This window comes from Coturnix japonica, chromosome 7, assembly GCF_054131305.1.
Source record: "Coturnix japonica strain WE chromosome 7, WE-NBRP24, whole genome shotgun sequence".
Taxonomy (NCBI): Eukaryota; Metazoa; Chordata; class Aves; order Galliformes; family Phasianidae; genus Coturnix; species Coturnix japonica.
In genome coordinates this window covers 16,604,660-16,618,162 of record NC_140669.1, presented here as the reverse complement: position 1 = coordinate 16,618,162, position 13,503 = coordinate 16,604,660, and the positions used below count along the sequence as shown (strand labels likewise).

The 13,503-nt window shown below is 39.1% G+C and overlaps 1 protein-coding gene and 1 long non-coding RNA gene across 9 annotated transcripts in view; one reads left to right on the top strand and one right to left on the bottom strand.

Annotated features, from left to right (window-relative positions):
• ABCB11 (ATP binding cassette subfamily B member 11) overlaps window positions 1–13,503 on the top strand; it is a 48,309-nt gene that overhangs the window by 26,567 nt on the left and 8,239 nt on the right. For 7 of the 8 annotated variants that reach the window (XM_015868574.3, XM_085552426.1, XM_015868571.3 and 4 more), the window contains 13 exons: window positions 165–336; window positions 2,559–2,683; window positions 3,157–3,331; window positions 4,494–4,607; window positions 4,961–5,071; window positions 5,965–6,090; window positions 6,702–6,905; window positions 7,521–7,691; window positions 8,317–8,518; window positions 9,224–9,302; window positions 10,178–10,310; window positions 12,011–12,169; window positions 13,387–13,491. In XM_015868574.3, coding sequence (XP_015724060.2) covers window positions 165–336; window positions 2,559–2,683; window positions 3,157–3,331; window positions 4,494–4,607; window positions 4,961–5,071; window positions 5,965–6,090; window positions 6,702–6,905; window positions 7,521–7,691; window positions 8,317–8,518; window positions 9,224–9,302; window positions 10,178–10,310; window positions 12,011–12,169; window positions 13,387–13,491 — 1,876 coding nt within the window. The remainder of the gene's footprint in view (window positions 1–164; window positions 337–2,558; window positions 2,684–3,156; window positions 3,332–4,493; window positions 4,608–4,960; window positions 5,072–5,964; window positions 6,091–6,701; window positions 6,906–7,520; window positions 7,692–8,316; window positions 8,519–9,223; window positions 9,303–10,177; window positions 10,311–12,010; window positions 12,170–13,386; window positions 13,492–13,503) is intronic. The other variant, XM_015868575.3, reaches the window with a different exon arrangement.
• Window positions 10,446–13,392, bottom strand: LOC146760092 (uncharacterized). The gene is made up of 2 exons (XR_014947941.1): window positions 12,873–13,392; window positions 10,446–10,569 (listed from the first exon to the last, which is right to left on the bottom strand). It is a non-coding gene; the product is annotated as an uncharacterized LOC146760092 (long non-coding RNA).

Genomic DNA, 13,503 nt, shown 5'->3' with positions numbered 1-13,503 from the left:
TATAAAATAAATGCCTTTTGCCATTGCAAAGGTTCCGGGTTTTCTTACTGTAGCTGAGTGTCTTTGGAAAAACCCTCTGCAAGGGAAAGCAGAATGTGGCAATGCAAAGGAAAGATATGCAGATACACTTGCTGACCTTTCTGTTTTCTTTCCCACTCTCACAGTGATGTCAACAAAATTAACGAGGCTATTGCTGATCAAGTAGCAATCTTCATCCAGCGCTTAACCACCTTTGTATGTGGATTCCTACTGGGATTTATCAGTGGATGGAAACTCACCCTGGTTATCATTGCAGTCAGTCCCCTCATTGGGATTGGAGCAGCTGTCTATGGCTTGGTAAGTGCATAGTGTGAGGTTCATGCTGAGATACAGTTGTGGTTTAAGCCTGCAGGTGGCTAAGCATCACTCAGTTTGCTCAATCTCCCACTTCACAGTGAGATGGAGCAGAGAATCAGGAATAAAACAAAACAAAAAAAAAAGCTCATGGGTTGAGGTTAAACTATTTACTAAGATAGATAAAAGTAAAAGGATAGTAGTTATAAATATGTATGTGAATGTAAATAATGAGTGATGCACAAGCAATTGCTCACCACCACCTGACTGATGCCCAGCTCACCTTCTGAGCAGTGGAAGAGAGCGAGATGAATTCCTGCTCCCTTCAAAGCACCTTCCACTTGATGTCACATGGTATAGAATATCTCTTTGGCCAGTCTGAGTCAGCTGTCCTAATTCTGTTCCCTCTCAGCTCCTTGAGCCCTTTGCTGAGAATGGCCGTGGTTCTGTACAGCACTGTTTAGCAGCAGTTATAAACATTGGTGTATTGTTTTTCTCCTAGAACCAAAACATAGCATCATACCAGACACTCTGAGGAAAAAATTACATCCCAGATGAAACTAAGACGGGTATATTGAACAGGGAAGGTCATGCTATAGAGTGAAGGGGAAGGAGGTCGTTACAACCTTTTATAGTTGAGAGAGTCACAGCAGAACTGAGCAATTCTATGATTTTTGTGATGTGTGTGTGCTCAGGAGCTTCACTCCCACTTCACTTGTTCCCATTCTCAGAATCTAATATCCAGCATCTAAGATGGGAATGTTAGCATTGCTTCTGTGGGTCATGTGCAGGGATATTGGGGTTGCTGGGATTAGAACTGGCCTGCAGCATCTGTCTATTACTCCATGCTGGATTTAAACATTTATTAGACTTGAGACTTAGTTTTTCTACCTAAGCTTTTAGGGATGACCCAGTCTTGGAGCTTGAAAACAGTTCAAAAGAGCTGCTCAGACTCACCTCAAATTATCCCTACTCCTGGCAGCTACTGTGTCTTTTCCCAGTCACTCTGGTTCTACTTCTCTAACCATACTCTGCACCTCCCTGTGACTGTGCAGAAGAACCAGGTGGAAAAAAGGAATCACAGGATCCTCTACCTTATAATCTTTTTTCCCTCCCTCAGCAGTTCCTCCTCCTCCTCCATACTCTCATGCTCTTCTGTCAGCTTCAGCCCCCTGAATAGCTATCTCCCTTCTTCCACCTCAGGAACAGTTTGCTGTCATTTTGCTATCAGCCTTCTAGTCTGACTGTGACAAATTTTGTTTCTTCCTGCTCTCATTATGCTGTACGCTGGCTGCAAAGCAGATGATATGAATGATGACTCAAAATGAAGTGGGAGAGCAGTGTTCTGGCAGGGAATAAAATCAACTCTAAAATGCATTCTTCCTTCATTTGTCTTTTATTTCTGACCTCATTCCCTTTATGTTTTTATGTTTTGTTATTTTCCCCATTTCAAATTCTCTCTCTGTCCCCATGTTTTTCACATACCCACAATTAAGTCTTTTCTCTTTATGGACCTTACTAGTTCAAGTTTTAGTTTTTTTTTATCATAATGAAAACAGACTTACTTAACATCAGTTTACCATGGTGTCATCTCAGAAAGTTACTAACAGATGCATAATGTATAGTATTTGAAGAACTAAAGCAAATAATGATGTTACAATTTCCGGGAAGATGTAACTCCTGAACTAATACAGTATCTTTACATATAACACTCAGTGTGCACACTTTCTGAGCCCAAGTAAGCTTTCAGCATCCAGTGTGCTCTGAGATGCTGTGCAGGAACCTGTTTGCCACTGGCCCAAGAGACAAAGCATAGTGATGGGCTACATGTATTTTCTTTCTCCCCCATCAGTACCATTACCTGTTCTTCCTGAAGCTGGCTCTGCTACACTGGCTAAAGTGCTTCTCTTCCTGCTTATCCTGTCCCTCCTGCCATGATGGACACGTGCATTATCATTTTATGGCCTGCTAAAATATAGATAGCGAGAGAGAGAGGAATGGAGGGAAAGTGTTTGATGTCTGCTGCTCTTTTTAGGTATTTGAAGCAGAGCTGTTGGGATAATTGTTAGACAAAATGCATGCTACAGAAATACAAGTCCTAACACTAGAAGATAAACATTCCAAAGAGCAGTGTGCCCAGTGGCAGGAACGGGGGAGGTGACCTGTGTGACGGTCAGAGCTGCTCATCATGGTCTGGTGTAATCACAGTTTCCTATGGTTTACAGGCTGTGGCAAAACTGACAGGCCGAGAACTAAAGGCTTATGCAAAAGCTGGGGCTGTGGCTGATGAAGTGCTCTCATCCATCAGAACAGTAGCTGCTTTTGGTGGCGAGAAGAAAGAAGTCGAGAGGTTTGTTCAGACAAATTGTAAAGAGTCACTGTGTTCTTTCTCCTGTAGAAATGTGACTACAGCAATTAGTCCTGCAGTTTTGAAACAATGACCATCTGTTGGTTTTGAGAATTATACGCATGTGTGTTGCAGAAATCTAGTTTTCAAATAACATTACTTACACAGAAACCGTTTCATAATCGGTAAAATAAAATATAAGTAATACTATCTTCAAGTCATTCCCCTTTGTCAGACTTTGCTGCATGTCTGAAGATCTTGTGTACTTTCACGATAAGTAAGAATATTAGTTACAGAGAATCGTAGCTCCCACAAAGACCTCAATTTATTGTGCCCACAGTAAATGAGGAATGTTTGCATGATTAAAAAAATATGGTTGGATTGGGAAAGAAAAGTTTAATTTCATTTTCTTGTTTTTTGTTCATTTAAATTTTGCTGTGAAGTTCATTCAGTTTTGTTTTTATGTCTTTCTGCAGATATGATAAAAATTTAGTGTATGCTCAACACTGGGGAATTAGAAAAGGAATCATAATGGGATTATTCAGTGGTTACATGTGGTTTGTAATCTTCCTGTGTTATGCGTTAGCCTTTTGGTATGGCTCTAAACTTGTCCTTGAAGAAGATGAGTATTCACCCGGCACCCTTCTGCAGGTACCTGTGCAACTTTTTTCTTGACTGTTTCTTAAAACATTAATTCTGGGACACTTAACCATATCTTTTGTTGTTTACCGTCACCCAGTGTCTTGTTCTTGTTCTGCTTTAGATAGTTACTGTTGATACTTAAAAACCTCATAAAAATACCCAGGGGGCAGAAATAAATTAAGAAACGTTTCTGGCATTTTGTTTGATGTGCTCCATCTTCACTCAGTTCTGATCTGTGAGGCCAGACTCCAAGGCTGCACTCTTGAATTGAAGTGTCTTCTGATATTTGATAATCTGTCTCGCTGCCTTTGTCCTCAATCAGCCCTTGCAGGAAGGATGGGTGCTGTGGCTCATTCTCAGTCATACTGTCCTAGGCTTAGACTAAAAGTGGATCCTTTGGCTTTCAGGAGTGTCACTAGTGAATAACTCCTTGCTTTTGTTGCTGGGAAAGGACTTGAAACAGTGAGCACATTGGATATTTGCTTCCTGCAGAAGCAGTCAGCTTATGACTTCAGACTGTTTATGAGATGACAAATGTTCCCTGATATCACAGTAAAGAACTGATACAGTCATCTTGTATAATGGCATACCAGCATTAGTAGTGATCCTTAGAGTTCAGTTCTGTGTGCAGTAACAAAAATATTCTCCGCAGCTGATACCAGCTTCTAAAATAAGTTTTGTAAGTATTGGTTTAGTTAGGAACTGCAATAAACAAAGATTACATTTTGGAATTGTTGTAGTCTCTCAGCAGCTGACTGTTCAAAGACATCTCAAGAAGAATCTCTTGTCTCTGGCATTCACTTTCAGCCCTTGTTTCAAGGCGCAGTCACCCAGTCAAACTGAAGCAGATAAAAAAAATACATTGCTAGCACTTCAGTAAATTTTATGATTGTAAATATCTGAGTGCATACACTCAGGGCAGGAGGAATAAGAGAAAACTTGATTTAGTTCAGACTGGAATCAAAGCTGTGAAAGGTGATAAAAATCCTTTCTAAGATGCATTTGTTTGCCTTTTTTTTGTGAGCAAATTATACTTGTGATCAATCACGGTAGATCTGTTGATGCACAAGCACTCATTAATTCACTTCAGTTTGATTTGCCTGCATAAGTTCAAGATTGTAATAAAAACCTGATGTCAGATTTTTTTTAACTACTTCTTCCTCTTCTGCAGGTTTTCTTTGGTGTTTTAGTAGGAGCTTTAAATCTCGGCCAGGCATCTCCCTGCCTGGAAGCCTTTGCTACTGGACGCGGGGCTGCAACAAATATTTTTGAGACAATAGACAGAGTAAGTAATACATTTCTAAGCTGTGTCACTGGTGGAAAGAAAAATAAATACGTCTCAAACAGAAGTAGTTTTTCTGCAGTGTAGACAAGGAAAAATGAGAGCAATTAAAGAAAAATTGGTTGTGCGATAGAAGATTCTCTGGCACTGCTTACCAGAGACAATTCCCTGGTTATTTTAGCCTTTAACATCATGTCCCTTACCTGCTGGCCTTGGGGAGATTCTGCTGCTAGCTCAGTTCAACCAATTCAACCAGTGATGTTCTGGCTTTGTATGGTGTTGGAAACATTCATCTACTACTGCAAAAGCATTGGCTGTTCAAGAACAAGTTACTAACACAATAAATTTTACTCTAGAAACCCACCATTGACTGCATGTCAGAAGAAGGCTACAAGCTGGATAAAGTAAGAGGTGAAATCGAATTTCATAATGTAACATTCCATTATCCCTCCAGGCCTGATGTAAAGGTAATTATCCATCATCCCTTTTCTGAATACATTTACTATAAACTTAACAAAATGCCCTGCCAGTAACTTCTAGATTTTCAGTAGAGTTTTGTTTCCACAATTTAAGACCTGCTGTTTAAAAGAAGACTAAATAATTCATCTATCAGTTGTGTTCCTCTATTGTTTGTTTTACCATTCTGATATCTATTATAGTCATACGTATTCCTTGCTGCTGAACATAAACTTGCTGATTTTGGACAATTTAACCTACATATTTACATAATTATTTACATAATTACACACATGTATCAACATATGCTGTAATAGGGCACAAAGTAATAAGCTGGACAGAGTAAAGAGATTTTACAGAAGTCTTCCATTATCCCAGAAATGCATTATATAACCTCTAGGAAGAGGTACAGGAGCCCTGGCTGCATACATACCCCATTATTTCCTTGCTGCTGTGTTTGAATTGACAAATCCTCAAAAAAAAAACAAAAAAAAAAAACAAAAAAAAAAAACAAACAAACAAAAACCATAATATGACATTTGTTCATTGACCAGCATTCATAATTCATACAGACTGTTCTTTAAAGTGGATATATTTCCAAGTTCTCCATTGGTATTAACTTGACTAGTTCTTAATGATGAACAGCAAGAGCAAACAAAGACCAAAATATGATGCCTGTCGTAGAAGGCATTAGTCTGCTTTTATAAAGTCTTCAAACAATGTAAAAAATATTTTGTTTTCTTTTTCTTCTTAGTTTTTTTAATTTTTAGTTTTGTACATTTGCTTAGTATCTCCATTTTCAAGTAAAGAACATAGTGTGGATTTCCTCCTGGTGTGTGGCTATATATCTGTGAAAGAATTAGAATGGATGGATTCTTTTTCTTTCTTTTTTTTTTCTCTCCAGATTTTGGATAACCTTAGTATGGTTATTAAAACAGGGGAGACAACAGCTTTTGTTGGAGCTAGTGGAGCTGGAAAGAGTACAGTAATACAGCTCATCCAACGTTTCTATGACCCTACTGATGGCATGGTGAGTGTCTAATTCTGGCAGGGGTTCCTGTGTTATTAGGGGCTTGAATGAGTTTCTTCTCTGAGAGGGAAAGGAAGACTCCTAATGTTTATATCATTATACAAAAAAGAAATGAGTGAAATCACTTTTCAAGGGAATGCTGAATAAATATTATCGAGAGTAATTGTGTGCATTTAGTTCGTCAGGAGGAAGTAAAAATTCAGTGCTAACTTGAATGAAAACAATATCTACAGATGATCCATCTTGTGTTCTGGGATAATTCTGCTTTAGCATGTGTCATTACTATTTCATAATGGATTGGCTAAGAATATGAACTGTATTTGTTAACAGGCTCATTCTATTTCTGTTTCCCTAATTGGCACAAATCACATACGTGGTTACCTGTATTTAAATGTGTAAGAGAAAAAGAACCAATTTAATGTAAGCATAGCATGCCAATCTCATGTAAATAAAACTCAGTTTCATTAGTTCATTCCATGATTTCTGTGATTTCTTGTGTTGTTCATGTCAAAAGACTGAAGTTTCAGTCACAGCTTTTCAAGTATGAGAGACTATTTTTTATAGTGGGCATTGTTTTATTTGCTTGCCTTTGCTTCATTTGGATTCTGCAGATTACTCTGGATGGCCATGACATTCGTTCCCTTAATATCCAGTGGCTGCGCTCACAGATTGGTGTTGTTGAGCAAGAGCCAGTGCTGTTTGCTACCACAATTGCAGAGAATATTCGCTATGGTCGGGATGATGCTACCATGGAAGACATAATCAGAGCAGCCAAACAAGCCAATGCCTACAAGTTCATCATGGACTTGCCACAGGTACACTGTGTCTTGAATGTAAAATTGGATGTAAAAATAGAAGAATCCTTTCTCCTTCCCCTCATACAACCATCTGTGAAAGGCAGATTAAAAGGGATAGTAGGTCTTACTGCATGGATTTCACCAAGTTAATAAATATGATGCATGATTCTACAGTCATACTAGCTCTCTAGATTTTGGGCTGTGTGTGTTCATCTAGTTCTCTAGCTGAGACTGGTGCTATTAGCATATGATCATGAATCAGAGACACAGTGTTCTTCAGTCACATGTCATCAGCAGACATGTCCAGCTCTCTGGGAAGTTTGTTAAGGAATCATCTGATAGAGAGTGGGCAGATGTTTCCTCTCCATTGTAGCTGTTGCTAATACAATTGTTCTGGGCCCAACCTGAACATTTTACTTTTTTATCAATACATACTTTTGGGGTGAGTACCCCAGCTCAGACAAAGCAATATTATTCATTATGAAGAATGTTACTTCATGTTGTCTGGTGCACTAGTAGGATTTTTTCTCTTTCAAAAATGAAATATTTTAAAATTTACTCTCAGGACAAGTCTGACAATGTTTATGTTGGTTCCTAATAGAACACTTTGTTATTTCATTTTTTTTTCCCCAGCAATTTGACACTCATGTTGGAGAGGGTGGAAGCCAGATGAGTGGAGGTCAAAAGCAGAGGATAGCTATTGCTCGAGCCCTTGTGAGAAACCCTAAAATCCTGCTGTTGGATATGGCCACTTCAGCACTTGATAATGAAAGTGAGGCAGTTGTCCAAGAAGCACTTCAAAAGGTTTGTGCATATTTATAAAAGCAGAAATTATTTTGAATGCACTTTGTAGACAGTGCTGATGAATTTTGACAGTGTAGTGAAAAGCTTTTAATGACAGCTTTCATATGCAGCAGCAGAACTTTTGCATTGTTAATGAGATGTTGGGGCATTACAATGGGACGCTGGCAGGGATCAGTGGTTCCTACTGCCCAGAGAGAGCTGCTTGTCCTGGGAGATGGTCTAGGCTCCATCTTGTTTGGTGTAAATTATGATCTGGTCCGTGTTTTCTTGGTCCAGCAATAAACCCCTTAAGGGTTTTGGCGTGAAATAGCAAGATGCTAAGGACTGTCAACATTTTGCCAGCTACATCTGTGTCAAGGACACTTTTCTCTGTTGCGTGTTACAATTGTCTGATTACAACTAAATTTTTGCATCACAGATGACTATTAGCTGTAGACTTTGCAGATTTCTGGGTTTCTCTCCTTTTTTGTGGGTTATACATGGGCTGTGGATGGAATTCAAGTCAGAGTCAGCTAAAACCATTGGAAAGACTCCTTTTGGTTTGGACAAACTTTGGTTTATATAGCATTGGTTCCTGTTGTTTCCGTTTGCTCTCCTGGCACTGGGGCTGCTTTTTTTCCGTCAGGCTCACCATGGCCGCACAGCAATCTCAATAGCTCACCGCCTGTCTGCTGTCAAAGCTGCTGATGTCATCATTGGGTTCGAGCATGGAAGGGCGGTGGAGAGAGGAACTCATGAAGAACTCTTGAAGAGAAAAGGGGTTTATTTCATGTTGGTGACCTTGCAAAGCAAAGGAGACACAGTGCTTACTAGAGCAGCAACAGAATGTAAGTGTCTTGCTTTCTCTTATAAAACTACATAAAACTAGATAAAATTCCAGACAATGTAGATTATTGTTATTTTTTCATAGCATCTAGTTGCCTTTCCCACTCTCCCTGGATGTTTTTATGGCTGAAATGTAGCATTCATCAAAGTAATTCTTTGATAGCTCTATCCAAAGTTTTTTAAGGCATATATGCTGAATTACATTCCTGATGTAGACCTGCCCTGAAACAATAATCCTGACCTGCAATACCCTGCCATTTTATATCTTCATTTTGTGCTGACAGTCCAGATGTGCTACATTTGAAAAGCAAGAAAATTACAGACTATGCTGAAATTATTTATTTTACTGGAAGCAAATTTGAATCAAAGCTTCTGGAAATGAAGGTCTAAGATAATGACTTATTTTAATTTTGCAAAAATCATACCTTGGAGATGGTTGTCTTAAAAGGAGCAATTGCAGTACCAAAATAGGGAAACAGCCTTCAGGAGTCACAACCCAAGTGAGACAGACCAATATTCAGTTATTTCCATAAGATATATTGCAAATATAACACGGTATATGCAGGTTGAGCATCGCCATTGTATTATAGCCCTCACTTTCTACAAAGTATTTCAGTTATCGCTTGGAGATTGCACTTTCTAAACAGGATTTAGGTTGTTTGCAAATTCAGCACAAACTGAAGAACTGTATGTACTGTATTCTAAAGCAGCAGAAAATAAAGTGGTTGAGCCAAATCTTGAGGAAGTCCGGTCATTCAGAAGAGGAAGCTATCGTGCCAGTTTGCGGTGAGTCTTAAAAGTCACCAAGTCTCAGTATGTTTTCAGATCTGATAATTATTTGCTGGTTTGTATGTTTGTTAATAAGGGGTGGAAGGGCTGCAAGCATTTTACTGAGGCAAAGTCAACTTGGAAAGAAAGAGCTTGGGTAATACGTTAATGATTGAAGGCCCATGGATAAATACTTATACTCCACTTTCTAGACAGAGCACCTACTCCCTTGTCAGTTTTGGCTTTCTGTGTCGGTGTTCCAATTTCAGTTTTACGGTCATGCATGTATTTATATTACCTCATTATGTACTCTCCGTCAATTCACTTGGAGAAAAAAGAAAAAAAGACTTGCTGTGTAATTACTTGGGAAATCAATGCAATGTATGAGGACATCTGTATTATGGCTTTTTCTTGGTAAAAGTGAAAGCATTTGACAAACCAGACTATCTTGTATCTAGACATTAATTACTTCTTTCAGGCAAACTTCTGTCAGACATTCAAGTGAACACATCTCCTACATTGTGGGGTCACATTTTATCAGGGAGAGGTGGATTGTTTCTGGACTGAATGACTTGATAGTAATAATGGTGAAATGACTTGGTGTCTCAACAACTTTTGCAAACAGAGGAGGATATACCATGATCTTGCACAATAAAGGTCACGTATAAAACAGTGTCTGAGTAGAGTAAGGTTTTGAATAGTATTTATTCCTACTGTGAGATATTTTAATCACAAATGTTGAGACAGCATGGAATAAAAAAAAATTCAGTGGGATTCCTGTAATTTGCATCAGTGAATCCTGGTGTAGTTGTTATGAAAACTACATTTGCTTTGAAAGCAAGTCTCATGTAAATGAGCTGTGAATCACTGACCATATTTGTCCTCTTTCACAGAGCTTCACTTCGGCAGCGGTCTAGATCTCAGCTCTCAAATGTGGTTCCAGACCCTCCACTGTCCATTGCAGGAGATCAATCAGAGTCTGCATATCTTAAATCTTATGAGGAAGATGATGGACAAGCGAAAAAGGTCAAGCCTAATACTTCATTTCTAAATTGCAACCATAAGGGATATCTTTTGTATTCCTTAGTAATGAGAACCTACAGATACATGCTTCTGTTACAGGCAGATATGACTTTTTGGATTGATACTTTCTTATACTTACACAAAGCCACAGCCTCAGGTCTTATCCTCTGTATCCTCTATGCTGCATTTTGATGGCCCTTATGCTGATTGGTCCAGGTAAAATTTCTTGCAGGCCACAAGGTCTTGTAAAATGTTATACGTGCTGTAGATTAAATTGAAAAAGACTTATTCAAAAAAGCTGACTTAACCAGCAAAAAGCAAAATGTTGTCTTTGAAGTGTAATAGACACTTAGCAATAGATATGCTGCTACTGCTTGTTTAATATAGTGAGTTCCCTTTCCTCTCAAAATCATAGAATCATAGAATCACCAAGGTTGGAGAAGACCTAAAAGATCATCCAGTCCAACCGTTCACCTATTGCCAATAGCTCCCACTAAACCATGTCCCTCAATACAACATCCAATTGTTCCTTGATGGTCTCCAATCATCTGGAGATGTGAGTCAAAAGAGATTCTTATTGCAGCCTTGCCCAGAATCCTTTCAATGGCAATGCCTCGTGCAGTCAAGTAGCATAGAAAATAAAGATGGCATATATTAAAATTATGTAGAATATCACCAGTTCTTTAGGAGTACACACAGTGAGTTTCTGAAGTGCTTATGAAACACCTGCACCAATTTGCTGCACCACAGAGGTTTAGTGCAGAAAGAAGCAGTTAGAAGTCGCTGTTATTGCTATTGTTGGGCCTATTCTGTGGCTAAATAGAGAGTTTTGGTGCTGTTACTTTGGCACTAGCTCAGAAGGAAAATAAAAACGAAATGTTCCCACTCATTCATCCTTGCACATTTCCAGCAGGTAGGTCTTTACAGGGTCAGTTTTGTCTGGGCATTTCCAGCCATAAGAACTGAGGGAGATGAGCAGGGCTCAGCACACTGAGTGTTACAGAAAAAACTGTACTAATCAAACTGCAGGGTAAGTTATAATTTGATGATGAATGTTCTGCTTTTATTGGAGTAATTATGGGAATTCTGTCCATAGCCTGAGGATGTTTCACAAAGAGGAGGCATAATTAGCATGTATAAAACTTGACTCTAGCGATCGGTCTGAGGTTTCTTTTGTTCTAGTTATACTGCATACCCATTAACTTGATGCAGAGCCTGATCAGTGTGTTCACCCACAATGCTTAAAAATAATATTTAAGAACATGCCAGGAGAGATGAAAAGCCCCTTGTGAGGAAGAAGCTTAAGTTTTGATACTGAGTGTTGCATCATACATCATCTGGAAGCAGCAAAATGGGAAGAGTCTGAGTTTCAGTAGCATAAAGTCTGCTCATAATTAACCTCTTAATTTGGAATCAGTTGAGCTGAACAAGGCGTAAGTCTCTCTTTTTCTCCAGGGACAATAGAACAGTGGAAGCAGTCATTTCTGTACCTCTTGTGACTGCCCAGCCCTGCAAGAGCTCCAGTCAGCAGCCAAGGCCCATCGTTGCCCCCTGCCATACAATGCTAGAGCAGCTATTTGGGTACTGGAGACAACTAGGCTAATTATGGTATCTCACTGCCACATGGCGAACATCACCAGAATAATGCATTTATCTCATAAATCCAATCTTTTTTTTTTTTCTGTTTTTTTTTTTTTTTTTAGGAATCTGTTGAGGAGGAAGATGTCAAACCTGTACCATTTGCCAGGATTTTGAAGTATAATGCCTCTGAATGGCCATACATGGTGATAGGATCTGTGGGAGCAGCTGTGAACGGAGCACTCAGTCCACTCTATGCTTTATTATTCAGTCAGATTCTTGGGGTATGTTAAACTGACATCTGAAAGTGTATTTGAATGCTTAAACAGAAGGTACTTCATTTCTGGAACATCCAGCTCTTTGCTGTGTTTTCCCTGAAGAATTCCCAGGGAGAGGTGGGTTGTTGTAACACATTGCATACCTGCCAGCACAAAGCAGATGTGCATCAACAAGTCTGAAAGACAAGCAGGAAACAGGAATGTGTTTTAAACCTTGTCATCTGCTAAGGGATGTGTTACAATCACAATTTACAGCCTCGCTTGAAACTTCTTAAGGGTTCAACCGTGACTTCTTTCTTGCTGGAATAGAGAGAATCCTTCTCTTGAATGTCTGAGATCATGGAAAGAGATCTCAAGAAAAAAAATTTAAGCCATAGCCAACATGAGCAAAGTCCAATATCTGTGTTTTATTATTCATAAACTTAAGAAATTTCTGCCTGCTGCCAAGGAAGGCGGGCAGATGGAACAGGCATCTGCATTCTGAACTGTTTGACTGTCTGCAGTGATGCTGTGATAGAAATGTGGGCTCATGCTGTGGGAATAATACACAAGAGAAAGGATGGGAAAAGTCTCTACAACTACAAAACAAAAGAGTGAATTTAGTGAAGTCTGCCTTGAAAGTGCTCAGAATTAATCCTAAGAAGCCAGTGAACAGCTGGATAATACTGGATATATCTTTTTAGTTGTTCAGTTCAAACCAGAAGCTTACCTGGGGAACACTTTACTCAACTGTTTCTTCTCAGCTGTGCTCTGTTTCTCATTGTGGAACGGTCCAAGAATGGGAAATTAATAATTTTCCAGTGAAATTCAACTGGAAATATGTTCAAACTGTTTGCAGTGCAGAGATCTCTTTCCAACCACTGTTACTTCGTAATTGTAGGACAATTAAGTGCTCTTAGTTTAGGGTGAATGTAAGCATGTACTTCAGTGCGTGGCTTTTCTAGCTGCAAAGGTGAGAGATACAGCTGGGAAGGTGAGAGATTAAGCAATTTATAGCTAGTTTTGCCTGGGAAATCCAGTTAGAATGAATTTAATGTTAGTAGAGAAGTAGAGCTTGTCACCAGAGCTTGTCCTTGAGCCAATAAGATTGAATGCCAATAATCCTTTCCCTTGGGCTCAGCTTGTGACTTCCTTTAGTGGTGGTGTGGTGGTCTTCCTTCCTCTCACACAAAAACAGGCTTTTCTAATATTATGCTATACTTTTTTTTTCTTTTCTCTCAAAGACTTTCTCCATTCTTGATGAAGAAGAACAAAAAGTCCAGATCAATGGTGTCTGCCTGCTGTTTGTCTTGGTTGGAATTGTTTCATTTTTTACACAGTTTTTACAGGTAATAACAGAG